Source organism: Rousettus aegyptiacus, unplaced genomic scaffold, assembly GCF_014176215.1.
Source record: "Rousettus aegyptiacus isolate mRouAeg1 unplaced genomic scaffold, mRouAeg1.p scaffold_m13_p_7, whole genome shotgun sequence".
In the NCBI taxonomy this organism is placed as follows: domain Eukaryota; kingdom Metazoa; phylum Chordata; class Mammalia; order Chiroptera; family Pteropodidae; genus Rousettus; species Rousettus aegyptiacus.
In genome coordinates, this window is record NW_023416310.1 from 39,596,668 (window position 1) to 39,610,151 (window position 13,484).

At 34.7% G+C, this 13,484-nt stretch overlaps 1 protein-coding gene across 1 annotated transcript; it reads right to left on the reverse strand.

The window, feature by feature from the left end:
* Positions 1-2,461: 2,461 nt before the first annotated feature.
* TMEM17 (transmembrane protein 17) lies at positions 2,462-7,983 on the reverse strand. The gene is made up of 4 exons (XM_016163030.2): positions 7,835-7,983; positions 4,554-4,657; positions 4,280-4,393; positions 2,462-3,390 (listed from the first exon to the last, which is right to left on the reverse strand). The coding sequence occupies exons 1-4, from the start codon at positions 7,932-7,934 to the stop codon at positions 3,112-3,114; spliced, it is 597 nt and encodes a 198-aa protein (XP_016018516.2). The 5' UTR covers positions 7,935-7,983; the 3' UTR covers positions 2,462-3,111.
* Positions 7,984-13,484: the final 5,501 nt, after the last annotated feature.

A 13,484-nucleotide genomic window follows, 5' to 3' on the forward strand; every position in this document is an offset into this window, starting at 1 on the left:
TATTTTAGAACATAAAGTAAAACTATTTTTTTAAAACTTTAATAGTCTTACTCAAGTTTATTTAACTGCCAGTGAAGTTATCCAGGCCAGCTTGTTCTAAGGTTACTTCAAGTTCTTCCTCTAGTCCAACCCTTTCAATTTATTTTCTACACTGTCTTTGGAGAGGTCTTTCTGAAACCTAAATCTGTTTGTGATATTTTACTGTTTAAATTAGTCAGGAATTTAGAATATTAAAATCTTTAGCTTACCTTACTAGCTTCTCCCAAGCTTCTCTACTTTATTCTGTGTCCTTTCTTCTCATGCACCCTTCCTACCAGCTTTACCATTCTACATGTAATACCTGAAAGAGTACTCAGTCACTATTATTTCTGTTTCTTAATACTGAAATTAACAATTAACATAAAATATTCAATGTGATGAAAACCAGGATTTACAACCAAGAATACTTTATTCAGCAAAGCTGTCATTTAGAGTCAAAGGACAGGTAAAGAGCTTCCCCGACAAAAATTAGCTAAAGGAATTCATCGACACCACGCCAGTATTACAAGAAATGTTGGAGGGACTTCTTTAAGAAGTAAAAATATGTATCGAAAACATGAAAAATGGTAATAATTACATTTCTATCAACAAGTACCTCAAATGGGAAATAATTACATGCTCCAACCAAAAGATAGTGTGGCTAAATAGATAAGAAAACAAGACTCCTACATATGCTGCCTACAAGAGACTCACTTTAGAGTTAAAGACACACACAGACAGGAAAAGGTTGGAAAAAGATATTGCCTCAATGGACCTAGAGGGTATTACATTGAATGAAGTAAGTCAGAGAAAGACAAATATCATGATTTTACATACATGTGGAATCTGAAGAATAAAATAAACAACAAAAATGGAAACAAACTCATAGATACAGAGAATATTTTGAGGGCTACTAGACAGAAGGGGTTTGGGGGGGAAAGGGCAAAGGGATTAAGAAGTACAAATGGATAGTTACAAAATAGTCATGGAGATATAAAGCGTAGCATAAGGAACATAGTCAACAATGTTGTAATAAATATGTAAGGGGGAAGAGGGGTACTAGATTTAGTGTGGTGATCACTTTGTGAGTTATACAGATCTCTAATCACTGCTGTATGACTGAAACTAATGTTATTGTATACCAACTATAATTGAAAAAAAAATTAATTGAATTATACAATTTAAATATGAGAAACTGTTGTCTATTATATTTAAATAGCATTGGAAAGTCTACAAAGTTATAAAATTAGAAAAATTAAGCAATATAAGAATGAATAAGGTAAAGCATGGAAATCCTAAGATGGGCATGAATTATAGAGAAAATCAGAAAAAAAAAAATTTAATGTAACTACAACTGTTTGTTGTAAAATACATTGCTCATAAGGCCACATTTCCCTATTTGGAAAGGAGAAATATTACATTTGTCCCCCCTTATCTGCAGTTTTGCTTTCTGCAGTTTCAGTTACCCGTGGTCAACCACAGTCCAAAAATATTAGCTGTAAAATTCCAGAAATAAATAATTCGTAAGTTTTAAATTGTGTGCTATTCTGAGTAGTGTGATACAATCTTGAGCTGTCCCATTTAGTCCTCCTCAGGATGTGAATTATCAATTTGTCCAGCGTCTCCATTCAGTAGAGGCTACCCACCCATTAGTCGATTATCAGACTGTTGTAACATCCCAGCGCTTGTGTTCAGGTAACCCTTATTTTACTTAATGGCTCCAGAGTGTAAGAGTAGTGATGCTGACAATTCAGATACACCAAAGATATGCCATAAAGTGCTTCCTTTAAGTAAAAATATGTGTACAGTACAAGAAGATTTTGAGAACACATTCACATAACTTTTATTACAGTATATTGTTATAATTATCCTATTTCATTGTTATTGTTAATCTCTTACTGTACTCAATTTATAAATTAAACTTTATCACAGGTTTAAATGTGTAGGAAAAAAACATAGTATGTATAACGTTTAGTAGTATCCAAGTTTTCGGACATCCACTGGTGGTCCTGGAATGTATACCCCACAGATGAGGGGAGACTACTGTAGATCCCTTAACAAGATCCAGTAATCACTTACAAATAGTGTTCAGACATCCAAGCAATTTTTTTTCTTAACAGAATGTCCTTAAATAGGTTTTTCCTGTTAGCAACGGAAGATGCTTATTTAAGATCACGAATATAGCCCCTTTGGCCACCTTAGTTCTGACTATGTATTTATAGGCACCCTGGTTTTCAACTCAAGGTTCATGTAAATTTATTGAGAGCAGTTCTTCAGTGAATAATGATTTAGTAGATGTGATCACAAGTATTAATGTGCTTAGTACTGTGCTCATTACATAGAAGGCTCTCTAATATGTATTTTTCTTCTTCCCTTGTAACGCTAATAAAAATAATAAACCCATGGCTCAGAACTGTACAAGACAAGAATGATTTGTTGCATATGTTAATAAAAATATTTTATAATTTATTGTAAAGACATTTTGCACACCACCATCACCATAAATACTGAACATGGTTTTATAAAATATATAATTTTATAATAAAAATATTTCCTAAGTCCTATGATAATCCACTTGTTTTTTCTTAACTTCAGTGTAACAGATATGACTAGGGTTAGAATTTAACCCTAGCGGACATGAACATTTGGTGTCTTGGTTTACAAATACAGTCTAATACACCAGAATATTGACAAGCATTTTCATGTGCTTCAGATGTACTGCCAAGATATGGTTACCAACCAAGTTTAAAAGAAATATAGACATTTCTAGTTATAGGTGCTAACTAGAAATATTACAGTAAAGCTGGTAAACTATGACCACCAACACAGAATTCTACGCACTTGAGAAAGTCAACAACAACCTAAAAATTAAGATATTTGGCATTAGGTGGACAATATTAAGACTTTAAAGTTGACTTACTGCTTTCATGTACTGTACAGTCTAATCATTGCCCCCACACTTAAGAGTTTCAGAACTAGAGGGTATACAATTCCAATACTTGATTTGTCCTTTATCTCATGCTAGATCTCTGTTTTCATAACTATTACAGTCTTCTAGAATGATCTTTAAGATTTTCACTCAACAGCACTGGGTCAAATCTCTTCTATACAGGATCTCATTGTTCTCATGCCTCCTCTATTTGCAGAGAGCCGGTCAAAGTCTTGGAGGTGGAAACGAGTTGCCAACTGATTTACCATTTTCCTCAAGGTAAGAAATGCCGAAACAACTTGGAAAGTAAGGAACATAGTGAAGATGATGTGTACTGCTTTTTCCAAGGGCAGATTCGTTAGGCCTTCATTAAAGAGCAAGAAAAGAATTAAAGGCAACTGCAATAGAAGGCTCAAAAGCCAAAAGCCAGCCAACTCAGGAACCTGCAGTGACACATATTAAGAGTTATCAGTGAAGTTTATACAAATAAGCAAGGACTAGGCACTACTGTGAACCTACAGTGTGAACTCTGTAATTCAAAAGGGTATAGCAGGGTCCTTGTCCTCAGAGAATTTACAGTCTAGATTAGAAGAGAAAACTAACAATCCTAGAATACTACTACATCTTACTAAATAATTAAATGTACCACTTAGTGGTACAGACTAAATGCTACAAGAAATAAGACAAGAGAGTGATTAGGCTGTGTAAAACAAAGAATTCAGAATATGGGCTTTTAAAGATAGGTAGAAAAAGGAAGAGGTAATAAAGTAAGTAAGCAAAGATGAGGAAATCAACATATTGGCCTGGAATGGATGTTCGGTTTAAGAAATAGCAAGAAATACAGTGAAACAGGCTGGATGGCGACTAATTATGAAGGGCCTAGACATTATTCCTAAGCTCTGGTAACTGTAAATGCTTAGGCAGCATTGGTGATGCAGAAGACATGTCACCGGCATAGGAAATGAGTTTATAATTCTCTCCTATTTTCTTATCCAGGATCCAAACAGACATGTTTAATTGACCTAGTATTTTTAATACTGGTGAGAAGAGGCAAAATTATCAATTCGTAAGTGCCTACTATTTTCAGGTACTTTATATAAATTATTTCATTAAATCCCAATAAACCTATGAAATAAACATTTCTTCCATTTTACATATGAAGAAACCAAGGCTCAAGAGATTAAGCAGACCACAGTGATCGAAGTGGTAAAGTTGGAGCCAAGCCTTAACAATAGGCCTTTGGTCCCTCCACCACATCTCACTTCCTTTTCCTTACTATGAAAACCTATTGCATTTATGTGTAGCACTGAGAGAAAGTAAAGAAGAGCCTACCTTCTCCTGTAGATTACCCATGTAGCCTAGATACAACCTGATAGCTTCGATTAAGGTTATTAGGATGATAACAGTGACCACAATGAATTTGTAGTAATCAGGCAAGATCGAATACTAAAAAAAAAAAAAATAATAAACATGTTTGTAAAATCTCACATATAGTAAAATGGACCTGAGATACAAAGAATATTAAAAACTCCAACTTTATTGACAATGTAACAATGCTGGGGTGGGCAGAAGAGACCTCGGGAGAAATATTAAAGCATGAACTTACCTTCAACTGAAGCATCATAACGCTGCTCACCCACCAAAGTGGGAAAAAGTAAGTGTTAAAATAAAGTGACATCTGCAAAGCCAAACTGGAAACCATTTCATTATCTACAGAAGAAATAGAGAAAAAAGGAACAAATTCTTCATCCTGGACTACAACATTTAGTTCCTTAGAATAACTGTTGTATTGGTTCAAAAAAAACTTCAGATTTTAAGCCTATTTATAATAATTGCCAACGAAAGGAAATAGTCATCAAAATACTATTTAGTTCACATATTGGTTATTTGGGGGTATGTTTCATATTTTTCAATTAACTTTGTCATTTTGCCTTACGGCTGACTTTTTTGCACACTACTGAAATAGAGTAAATGTAGAATATCAATATGAATCTCACTGAAACACAATAATTATCATTATCTCCTTTGTAGAGTTCTAAGAGGTTATAAAATAAACACATAAAATACGTGAAAGCTACATTCTCACATATAAATTAATCCCATACAAAAACTAATCTCCCTCAATTATGACATACATTCCTTTACAGCATACCCCAATCCCAGCCATTCATTAATAATCAGTTCAAAATCACTTTTTTCATAAATGCTTTCTTGAAGTATTCCCCCACCGCGGTAGAAATCTCTTTGCCCTTTAGGTACTTATCACTCTAACTTGTGTATAAGAACTGTTAGCAAAGAACCACACTCCCCTCACTCAACACATAGTCTGGTGTCCTGAAGAGATCATGAGTAAACTTTGAACTCCCCAAACTCCCCTGTAACTCTGGATGCCAGACTTGAGATAAAGTTATTTAACCTCTTTGAGCCTCAATTTTTTTCATTTGTAAAACAGTAACATTAAAATTAGCTCACAGGTTGCTTGTAAGAATTAGAGATAATACAGAAATAATATAAATATTTCACTTTAGCACCATGCCTGGTATTTAAGAGGCACTGAATAAATGTCTACTTTCCATTTCTTTCACTTATATACAGCTTCAATGTAAGCACAAACACCACTGTGCCCAAATATGAGACCCTCATAGAACCTAGTATCTTGCTTTACACATAGTAAATACCAAATATGTATAAGCAGAAAGAATAAATTAATGAAAACAGTCATAAGGACATTATCAGTGTAGCCATTCATGATACATGGGTTTCATTTATCTAAGGCTGATTATATAATATGTTTTGCTTTTAAGTAAGGGAGAAGGGTCCTAAAATAAGAATTTTATTTTTTAAATTGAGCTTTTATGCATCCTAAATTTTACTAAATTCTAACAATTTAAGAGCAGATATGTACTTTGAAATCAATTGCTTTAAATGTAAGAATTCACAAAGGCTTTAAAATAAATAACTTAAAAACAGATTTAAAAAATTTTCTCTACAACTTAGCATTTTATCTGTCATTTAATGATTTTAAAAATATAAGAAATAATCATCTCACAGCAATAAGGTTTCCTTTAGTTCCAAGAATATGCCTGATTAAGTCTGTTTTTAAAATTGTTATTATGATCTACTTTTGCTTGCACCTGTTTATTAAAGGAATTCTTAAAATCTGTAAAATCTGAAGGCAACTCACATCTTAGGATTTTTTTTCATAACAACAGTACAACTCTTGGTCAGCTGTGGACATGGTAATGATAAACACTTTTAATTACAGTACAAATAAACCTACTTCAGATCTATACAGAAGAAATTATGGAAAAATGATAAATTAGTTACGCTGAAAGTTTTAATAACTTTGGAGCAGAAAATGTAGTCAAATTTTGCAAGAAAGTTTTTGTTAAAAATTTTGTGTGTGAGCATCTTAAGAGTTATACCATGTCTGTATTTCAGTAGATAAAACTTATAATCACGAAACTGAAAATCAAGTTAATATGTAAATGAACCTTGAAAGTACAAGAAATGAATTTATTAAATTTTGCAAAAGTACAAGTTGAGTTCTGTAAATGGAATTTAAATTAAAACATTATATAAATCAGCTGCCTGATTTTGTATAGCAAGTGAGCTAAAAATGGTTTTTCTCATGTTTAAATGGTTGGGGGGAAAATAAAATAATATTTTATGACACTGAAAATCATATGAAATTCAAATTTTCATGTCCACAAATAAAGTTTTATTGGAGCACTGCCATGTCTATTATCTATAGCTGCCACAGAGACTTATGTTCTGCAAAGTTTAAAATATTTACTATCTGGCCCTTTACTGAAAATGGCTACTGACCCCTGATACCTCGTGTCATCAGATTTTAGAGCCTATTAATCCTTGCCTTTAGAATAAAAAATGTAAAAAGCTAATTTTTCACATTATGTTTTTCTCTGTACATCCTAGATCATGAAGAGGCCTAAATTTGGGGGACAGGCAAGTAATCAAGTTGAAAAAATGCACCCTATAGGAATTCTTTACCTTTCTCTGACCCTTCAAAACAAACAAACAAACAAACAAACAAAACACCTAAACCAAGCAAGAGGAAAAGATTTCTATTTCCAGCAAAGTTCAATGATAAAAGCTGTGTGGGTGGGTTTGGTTAACAATATGTTGTCTATCATCACAAGCTAAGATGGGGAAACTGTTTTGGAGTAAACTGTCTTCTGACTTGTCTTATGTTGAATGTGTAGCATTCTGGTATTCTGCTACGAGATTTAGAGAACGAGTTTATACATGGAGGGGAAAGAGAAGGCAGGGAAAGGGAGAGTTCTGTTGAAAGTAATGCTAGTGTAGCCACTGTTACTCTGGAGTGGATAGTGATTTAAAATAACTCATTAAAAAAATTTCTTTCCATCTCTTCTGCCAGAAAACCGCCTTGTGGAACGTACTTGTTCTGCTAGGAAAAGAGAAAAGGAAAAGAAATTTTATTGGTTTGGGGTGTAGGCATTGGGATGGGGCAGTTCCCTCCACCCAAGCCTGAAAAGTTAGTGTTGATGCCGCAAAGGAAAAGCAACGTGAGGCTTCGCAGACAGCAAGGGACTTGACATGTGCTGCGGGGGCAACTTTTATATTTTATTTTTTGAGGAATGCTAGCGCCACCTCAGTTGCCCTGTTTTCAGTTCGCCAGCCAGGCCGCTGCTTCATCAGCACAGGACTGGCGGAGAGATCAAGGCATAGATACGACCCAGTTCCGCCCATGACCCGGCCTATCCTCTAAGGCGCTTCCCGCACTGCGGCGCGCCAGCTGAAGGCGAAACCACCATTTTATGTCCGGGCAAATCTGGCCTGTCCAAAACCTGCGCCAAGTCCTCGGCGGGCCACACTCACTCCCTACTCTGCGCCTTGATCACTCACCCGGACCCTCGGTATACTCTGGCCCGGTCCGGTTGGATTCGCTGAACATGGTCCGGCTGAAGTTTCCCAGCCGCAGGCGGACCTGATCCGGCAGCTCCATGCCCAGGCTTCGGTATAGCTCACAGTGGCGTCTGTGGGAGCAGCAGCGAGCTGCAGTTCCCACGGCAACCGGGTGGTGCTAGGGTCCCCTGCGCACGCGCAGCCTCACAGCCCACTGAGGCGCTGGTTGCAAGCCTGTGCACCAGGAGGTAGGGGTGAGCGGAAGGCAGGTTTCTGCCAAGCCCCTCAGCCTGGTGCAAAAACGGCATAGTCCTTAAACCTGTTTTAAATCCCAATGTTTAAAAACAAATAGAAGTAAAAATATAAATTACCTGGGGTTGGACTGTGATACAAGAAGCTCTCACACCTTGTCAGTGGGATGCAACCTTTTTGGAAGGGACTATAGAACAAAAATGCAGAGCTTAAGGAATGTTCATGACTCAATAGCTCCTATGCCAGAAATATGTATGTATAATATATAATATTCCTAATAAAATATATTCACTATACGTGTATATATACATGTATATACATACATACACACATTTTATAGACTACATTGTAGCAGCTTAAAAAAATATGCTTGCAGTGAATATTTGATGATAAAGATGAACTTCAAGTAAAATAAAAAAAACAAGTAAAACTAAATAGGAATAAAACTATTTAGCAAAGTGTGTGTGTGTGTGTGTGTGTGTAAATATGTGGAGAGCAGAAAGAAGAGGTAGCACAAGCACTGTGGCTTTAAAAAAAAGACGAGAAAGAAATAACTCAAAATATTAATAGTTATTTCTGGATAGCAAGTTTTATGTGATTTAAATTTTTAAAAACATTTCTGTATTTTTCATCTTCCTTTCAAATAAGATATATATATATTTTAAAAAACTAAAGTTTAATGTATTTTTTAATCTATGGCTGGGCATTCACTTATGAGATGTGCTTACAAGTTATGTGGGGATTTTCGACTGTGGCAGGTCAGTACTACCAACACTCATGCTGTTCAAGGGTCAATTATACATACACAAAAGGGTACAAACTGAATTTACATGTGTAACCAGCACCTAGATCAAGAAAGAGAACCTTACCAGCATACCCAGAAGCTTTCTCTTCTTATTCTGTAACAATCGCTAAACCCCCACTTCTAACTGACCTTTCCTGACTTCTAATAGCATAGAATAGTTTTGCCTATTTTTGATTTGCATAGGTAATTATGCAGTAAGTGCTTTTAAAAAATCTAGCTTTTTAATAATCAAAATTATTTTATGAAATTCCTTTATGTTGTTGAATGTAGGTTCTTTTTCCTTATGCCGTGTGACCATAACACAAGTTTATTCATTCTACTGTTGATGAGCATCCATGTGTTTTCTGGTTTGGAGCTATAATGAGTAGTGACACTTTTGGTGAAAACACACCTGTTGGTGAACATTTGAATGCACTTCTATTGAGTTTATTACTAGGAGTGAAATTGCTGGCATATAAGGTATGACCTTGCTTAAAAAAAAAAAAATGCCAGCAGTTTTCCAAAGTGGCTGTACTGATTTTTACTGCCTGAAGCAATATATGAACATTCCTATTGCTCCAAATTTGTCACCAACACTTCCTATTTTCCATCCTTTCCTTTTGGCCATTCTAATGGATATGTGGTAAACAGTATTATTTTCACAATTAAAACAAGCACAGGGATTTACATAAATGTAAAGAGGAAGTTATGGGAGAAAATAGCTACCTGGCTAGACTTTCAAAACAATTCAGCAAAAGTTTATTGCATCCCTACTACTTTTTGGGACACTGTACTACACTGGTTAGGGATATAGTGGTTCCCCATTAGCAAACTCAGCCCAGTGAGAGAGTGAGACACATGGAAACAAATAAGTACAGTATATATTAGTAAAGGAACACAGATGAGGAAGCAATTAATTCTGGTTGGAGATGCTAGGGAAAAGCAGGCTAACTTCTGCTTCTCTTTAAGAGAGAACTCAGACCTCAACATCCCCCAAAAGGTTTCCAGGACCTTCCTGAAGCAGGCTTAAGTGCTCTCCTTTATGTTTCTCAAAACATCTTCCTCTCTGTTACTTTGGTTGCAGTGCTCATCACGCTATGCTGTAACTGTTTGTGTTTGCTTTTCTTGCAAATTCACAAGCTCTTTGGCACCAGGAATGGGCTTCCATCTTTGTATCCTGAACACTAGAGTGTAGGGGCAGACCTAGGGTGGGAGCTGGATAACTACTGAATTAATAAAGGGAATGAAAGGTCTAAAGACCACTCCCATATCTTCCCATTTCTAGTTCAGGGACTTGCCAGCCCTTATATAAGACTTGCTCTATAGAATAGAGAATTGATATACTAAAACACAGTGAATTACAGCAATCAAAAAAATTTTTTTTTAACTTAGCTACAAAGAATCAGTTTTCATCTATTAAATTAACCAAGATTTTTATAATGGCACAGTGAAGCAGGAAGCCTCATGCTCTGCTAATTGAGTTATAATCCAAACGATCTCATTGAGGAAAGCAATTGACAATATGTACAGATTGCCTTAAAAATATTCCTGCCTTTAATGCAGTAATCCAAATTTTAAGGCTCTGTTTTGGGGAAAAATATAAAAGCAAATGAATTTCAAACATCAAGATAAAACTTCCAACATTATTGATATTAATAAAAGAAAAAAATAAAGGTAGGGGAGAATTTGAAGTGCCCAACCGTGGGGCGAGTTAAGCAAATTATGATATTCATTGTGAGGTGTTGGGCTGCAGTGGAAAGGATGCCAGCAGGGTTCAAATCTCCTAACACACTTTACAACCTAAGAGCTGTGTGATTGATTTCAGATCTTTGTTTTGTAAAGTGAAAATAATGGTAATATACTGTTATGGTTGATATGAAAATTGCATCCTCAAATAAAGCCTTCAATAAGTGATAGCTATCATTGACACATCTATTTAAATGATATATGTGAAGAAGAAACACCTACAGTGGAATAAAATCATGCTAGCATCTAATTTTCTGAATTCTATTGTGGTTGTGAGGCAAATTGTGCTTTGGAAAGAATTCTGCTGTTATTGACATCATAAATGATCTAAAGGTCTCAAAAAACTTTCTAATATTGTTTTGTTAGTTGATGCTCACAATGTTTATATGCAATCACATTAGCCAAATGAGAACATAGAAGGGAATCCACTTTCATGGAATCAAAAGGCTAATATAATTTGGGTTTCCCATATTCCAGAGCTATTACTGAGAATTTAAAGAGAGAAGTATAGAGTCTCTGTTCTTAAAATCATTGGAATCATTCTCAGCAAGATTAATAAATAACTGTATAAACGGTTTACCTCTTATGCCAATGTTGATGGTCAGAGTAATAGCTGCTTCCCCAATAATTGTTTAATGTATTTCATTAGGATTTAATTATATTTATGATTTACCTTCCTAAATACATATTTTCACAGATATTTTGAGCCTAGTACAATGGTTTGTTTCTTTTTGACAAGAAGCAAAGTCGTCTGGTAATAAGGTATTACACTATATGACAAGAAACTGATTTGGGGAGTTATTTAAATTACTCCTTGGAATAATAAAGATATAAATTCTTTTTGCTTGACACTAATAAAGGGTTTACAAACAGTATTTTTTTAAATTAAGTTTATTGGGGTAACATTGACTGATACAATTATATAATTTTCAGGTATACATTATAAATTAACATCTGTATATTCTATTGTGTGTTTACCACCCTAAGTCCAGTTTCCTTCAGTTACCATATATTTGATCCCCCTTACCCACTTCACCCTCCTCCCATCCCCATATTTGTAGAAACAGTATTTTTAAGTGAACACGTTAGTCAATGTATCGCCTTAAAATGAACTCTGAGATATTTCTAAGAATTTAGATAAGTTTAAAAGATAAGTTACATTTCTGGGTAGAATCTTCAGATATGACTCCACATCGGCATCCACATTTTAATAATCTTACTTTAAGTAACTCGAAACGTAATCTTATAATCCTCAAGTTGTTAATGGCTAATCAAAACCTTTTTGAATCCCTAGTACAATATATTCTGTTCACAGAACTTTTCAAAGGTTTATAAGAAAGAGCCAGGCCGTGAATTGCATAAAAAGTCAAATCTTGTGAAAGGAATTTTTCTTACTCTATATAAGTGATATTCAAGGCTAACTTTAATATTTTGTCTTCAAAGACATTTCCATTGAGCATTTTTATTAGAAAATTCTTTCCCTTTTAAAATGCCGTTTATATTATAGTTTTTTTGGTTCTGTGGCATTTCTTTGTGTTAGCCTACCACAGTGTTCATGTGCTATGGCAAGCTGCTGCTGCATGTGTCAAATTATGTGGGAGTTGGGAATGACAAGTCCAGGAAGATCAGTAAAGCAAAACTTGCTTAAGGAAACAATAGATCTCTCAAATGAATTTGGGGTACCGATTAGAAGCCAGTAGCCAGGGCTGTTGCTGCTTTTATTATTATTATTTTTTAAATCTGAGTATGTAATTAAAATTTTATTTTTAAATAATTTTTTAACTTTTTAATTATAATTGGCATACAATATTATATTAGTTTCAGGTGTACAACATAGTGATTAGACATTTATATACATTACAAAGTGATAAAGTGATAAAACTAGTACCCATTTGACACTGTACATAGTTATTACAATATTATTGACTGTATTCCTTATGCTATATGTTACATCCCCATGACTATTTTGTAACTACTAATTTGTACTTCTTAAACTCTTCCCCTTTTTCACCCACTCCCCCAACCCTACTCCCATCTGGCAACCCTTAGTTTGTTCTCTGTATCTATGAGTTTGTTTCTCTTTGCTTGTTTATTTTGTTCTTTAGGTTCCACATGTAAGCGAAATCATATGGCATTTGTTTTTCTCTGTTTGACTTACTCTGCTCAGCGCAATACCCTCTAGGTACATCCATGTTGTTGCAGGTGGCAAGATTTTATTCTTTTTTAAGGCTGAGTATATTCTACTGTATTTATGCACCACCTTTTCTTTATCCATCCACTGATGGACACCCAGGTTGCCTCCATACCTTGGCTATTATAAATAATGCTTCAGTGAGTATATGGATTCATGTGTCCTTTTGAAGTAGTTTTTTAATTTTTTCCAGAAGTGAGATTACTGAGTTCTTCTTTGTTTCTTATTATAGCCTTTGTTTTAAAGTCTATTTTGTTTGATATAAGTATTGCTATCCCAGCTTTTTAAATTATTTTTATTTCCATTTTCATGAAATATCTTTTTCTGTCCCTTTACTTTCAATCTATGTGTGTCTTTCAATCTGAAGTGAGTATCTTGTAGGCAGCATATGTAAGGGTTTTGTTTTCTTATGCATTCGGCAACCCTATCTTTTGATTGGAGCATTTAATCCATTTACATTTAAAGTTATTGTTGGCAAGTACGTAGTTATTGCTGTGTTATTATTCACATTTAAAAAAATCTTTTTCTTTTTAATGAAGTCCCTTTAACATTTCTTGTAATACTGGTTTGGTGGCAATGAACTCCTTTAGCTTTTTTTTGTCTGGGAAGCTCTTTATCTGTCCTTCAATTCTAAATGATAGCTTCACTGTATACAGTAATCTTTGTTGTAGGTCCTT

Excerpts from the sequence above, each read along its gene's own strand:
- TMEM17 (XM_016163030.2), bottom strand. The coding sequence starts at position 7,934 with ATGGAGCTGCCGGATCAGGTCCGCCTGCGGCTGGGAAACTTCAGCCGG. Across the intron at positions 4,658-7,834 it reads AGAGTATACCGAGGGTCCGG|ATAATGAAATGGTTTCCAGT; the intron begins GTGAGTGATCAA and ends TTTCTTCTGTAG. Across the intron at positions 4,394-4,553 it reads TTATGATGCTTCAGTTGAAG|TATTCGATCTTGCCTGATTA; the intron begins GTAAGTTCATGC and ends TTTTTTTTTTAG.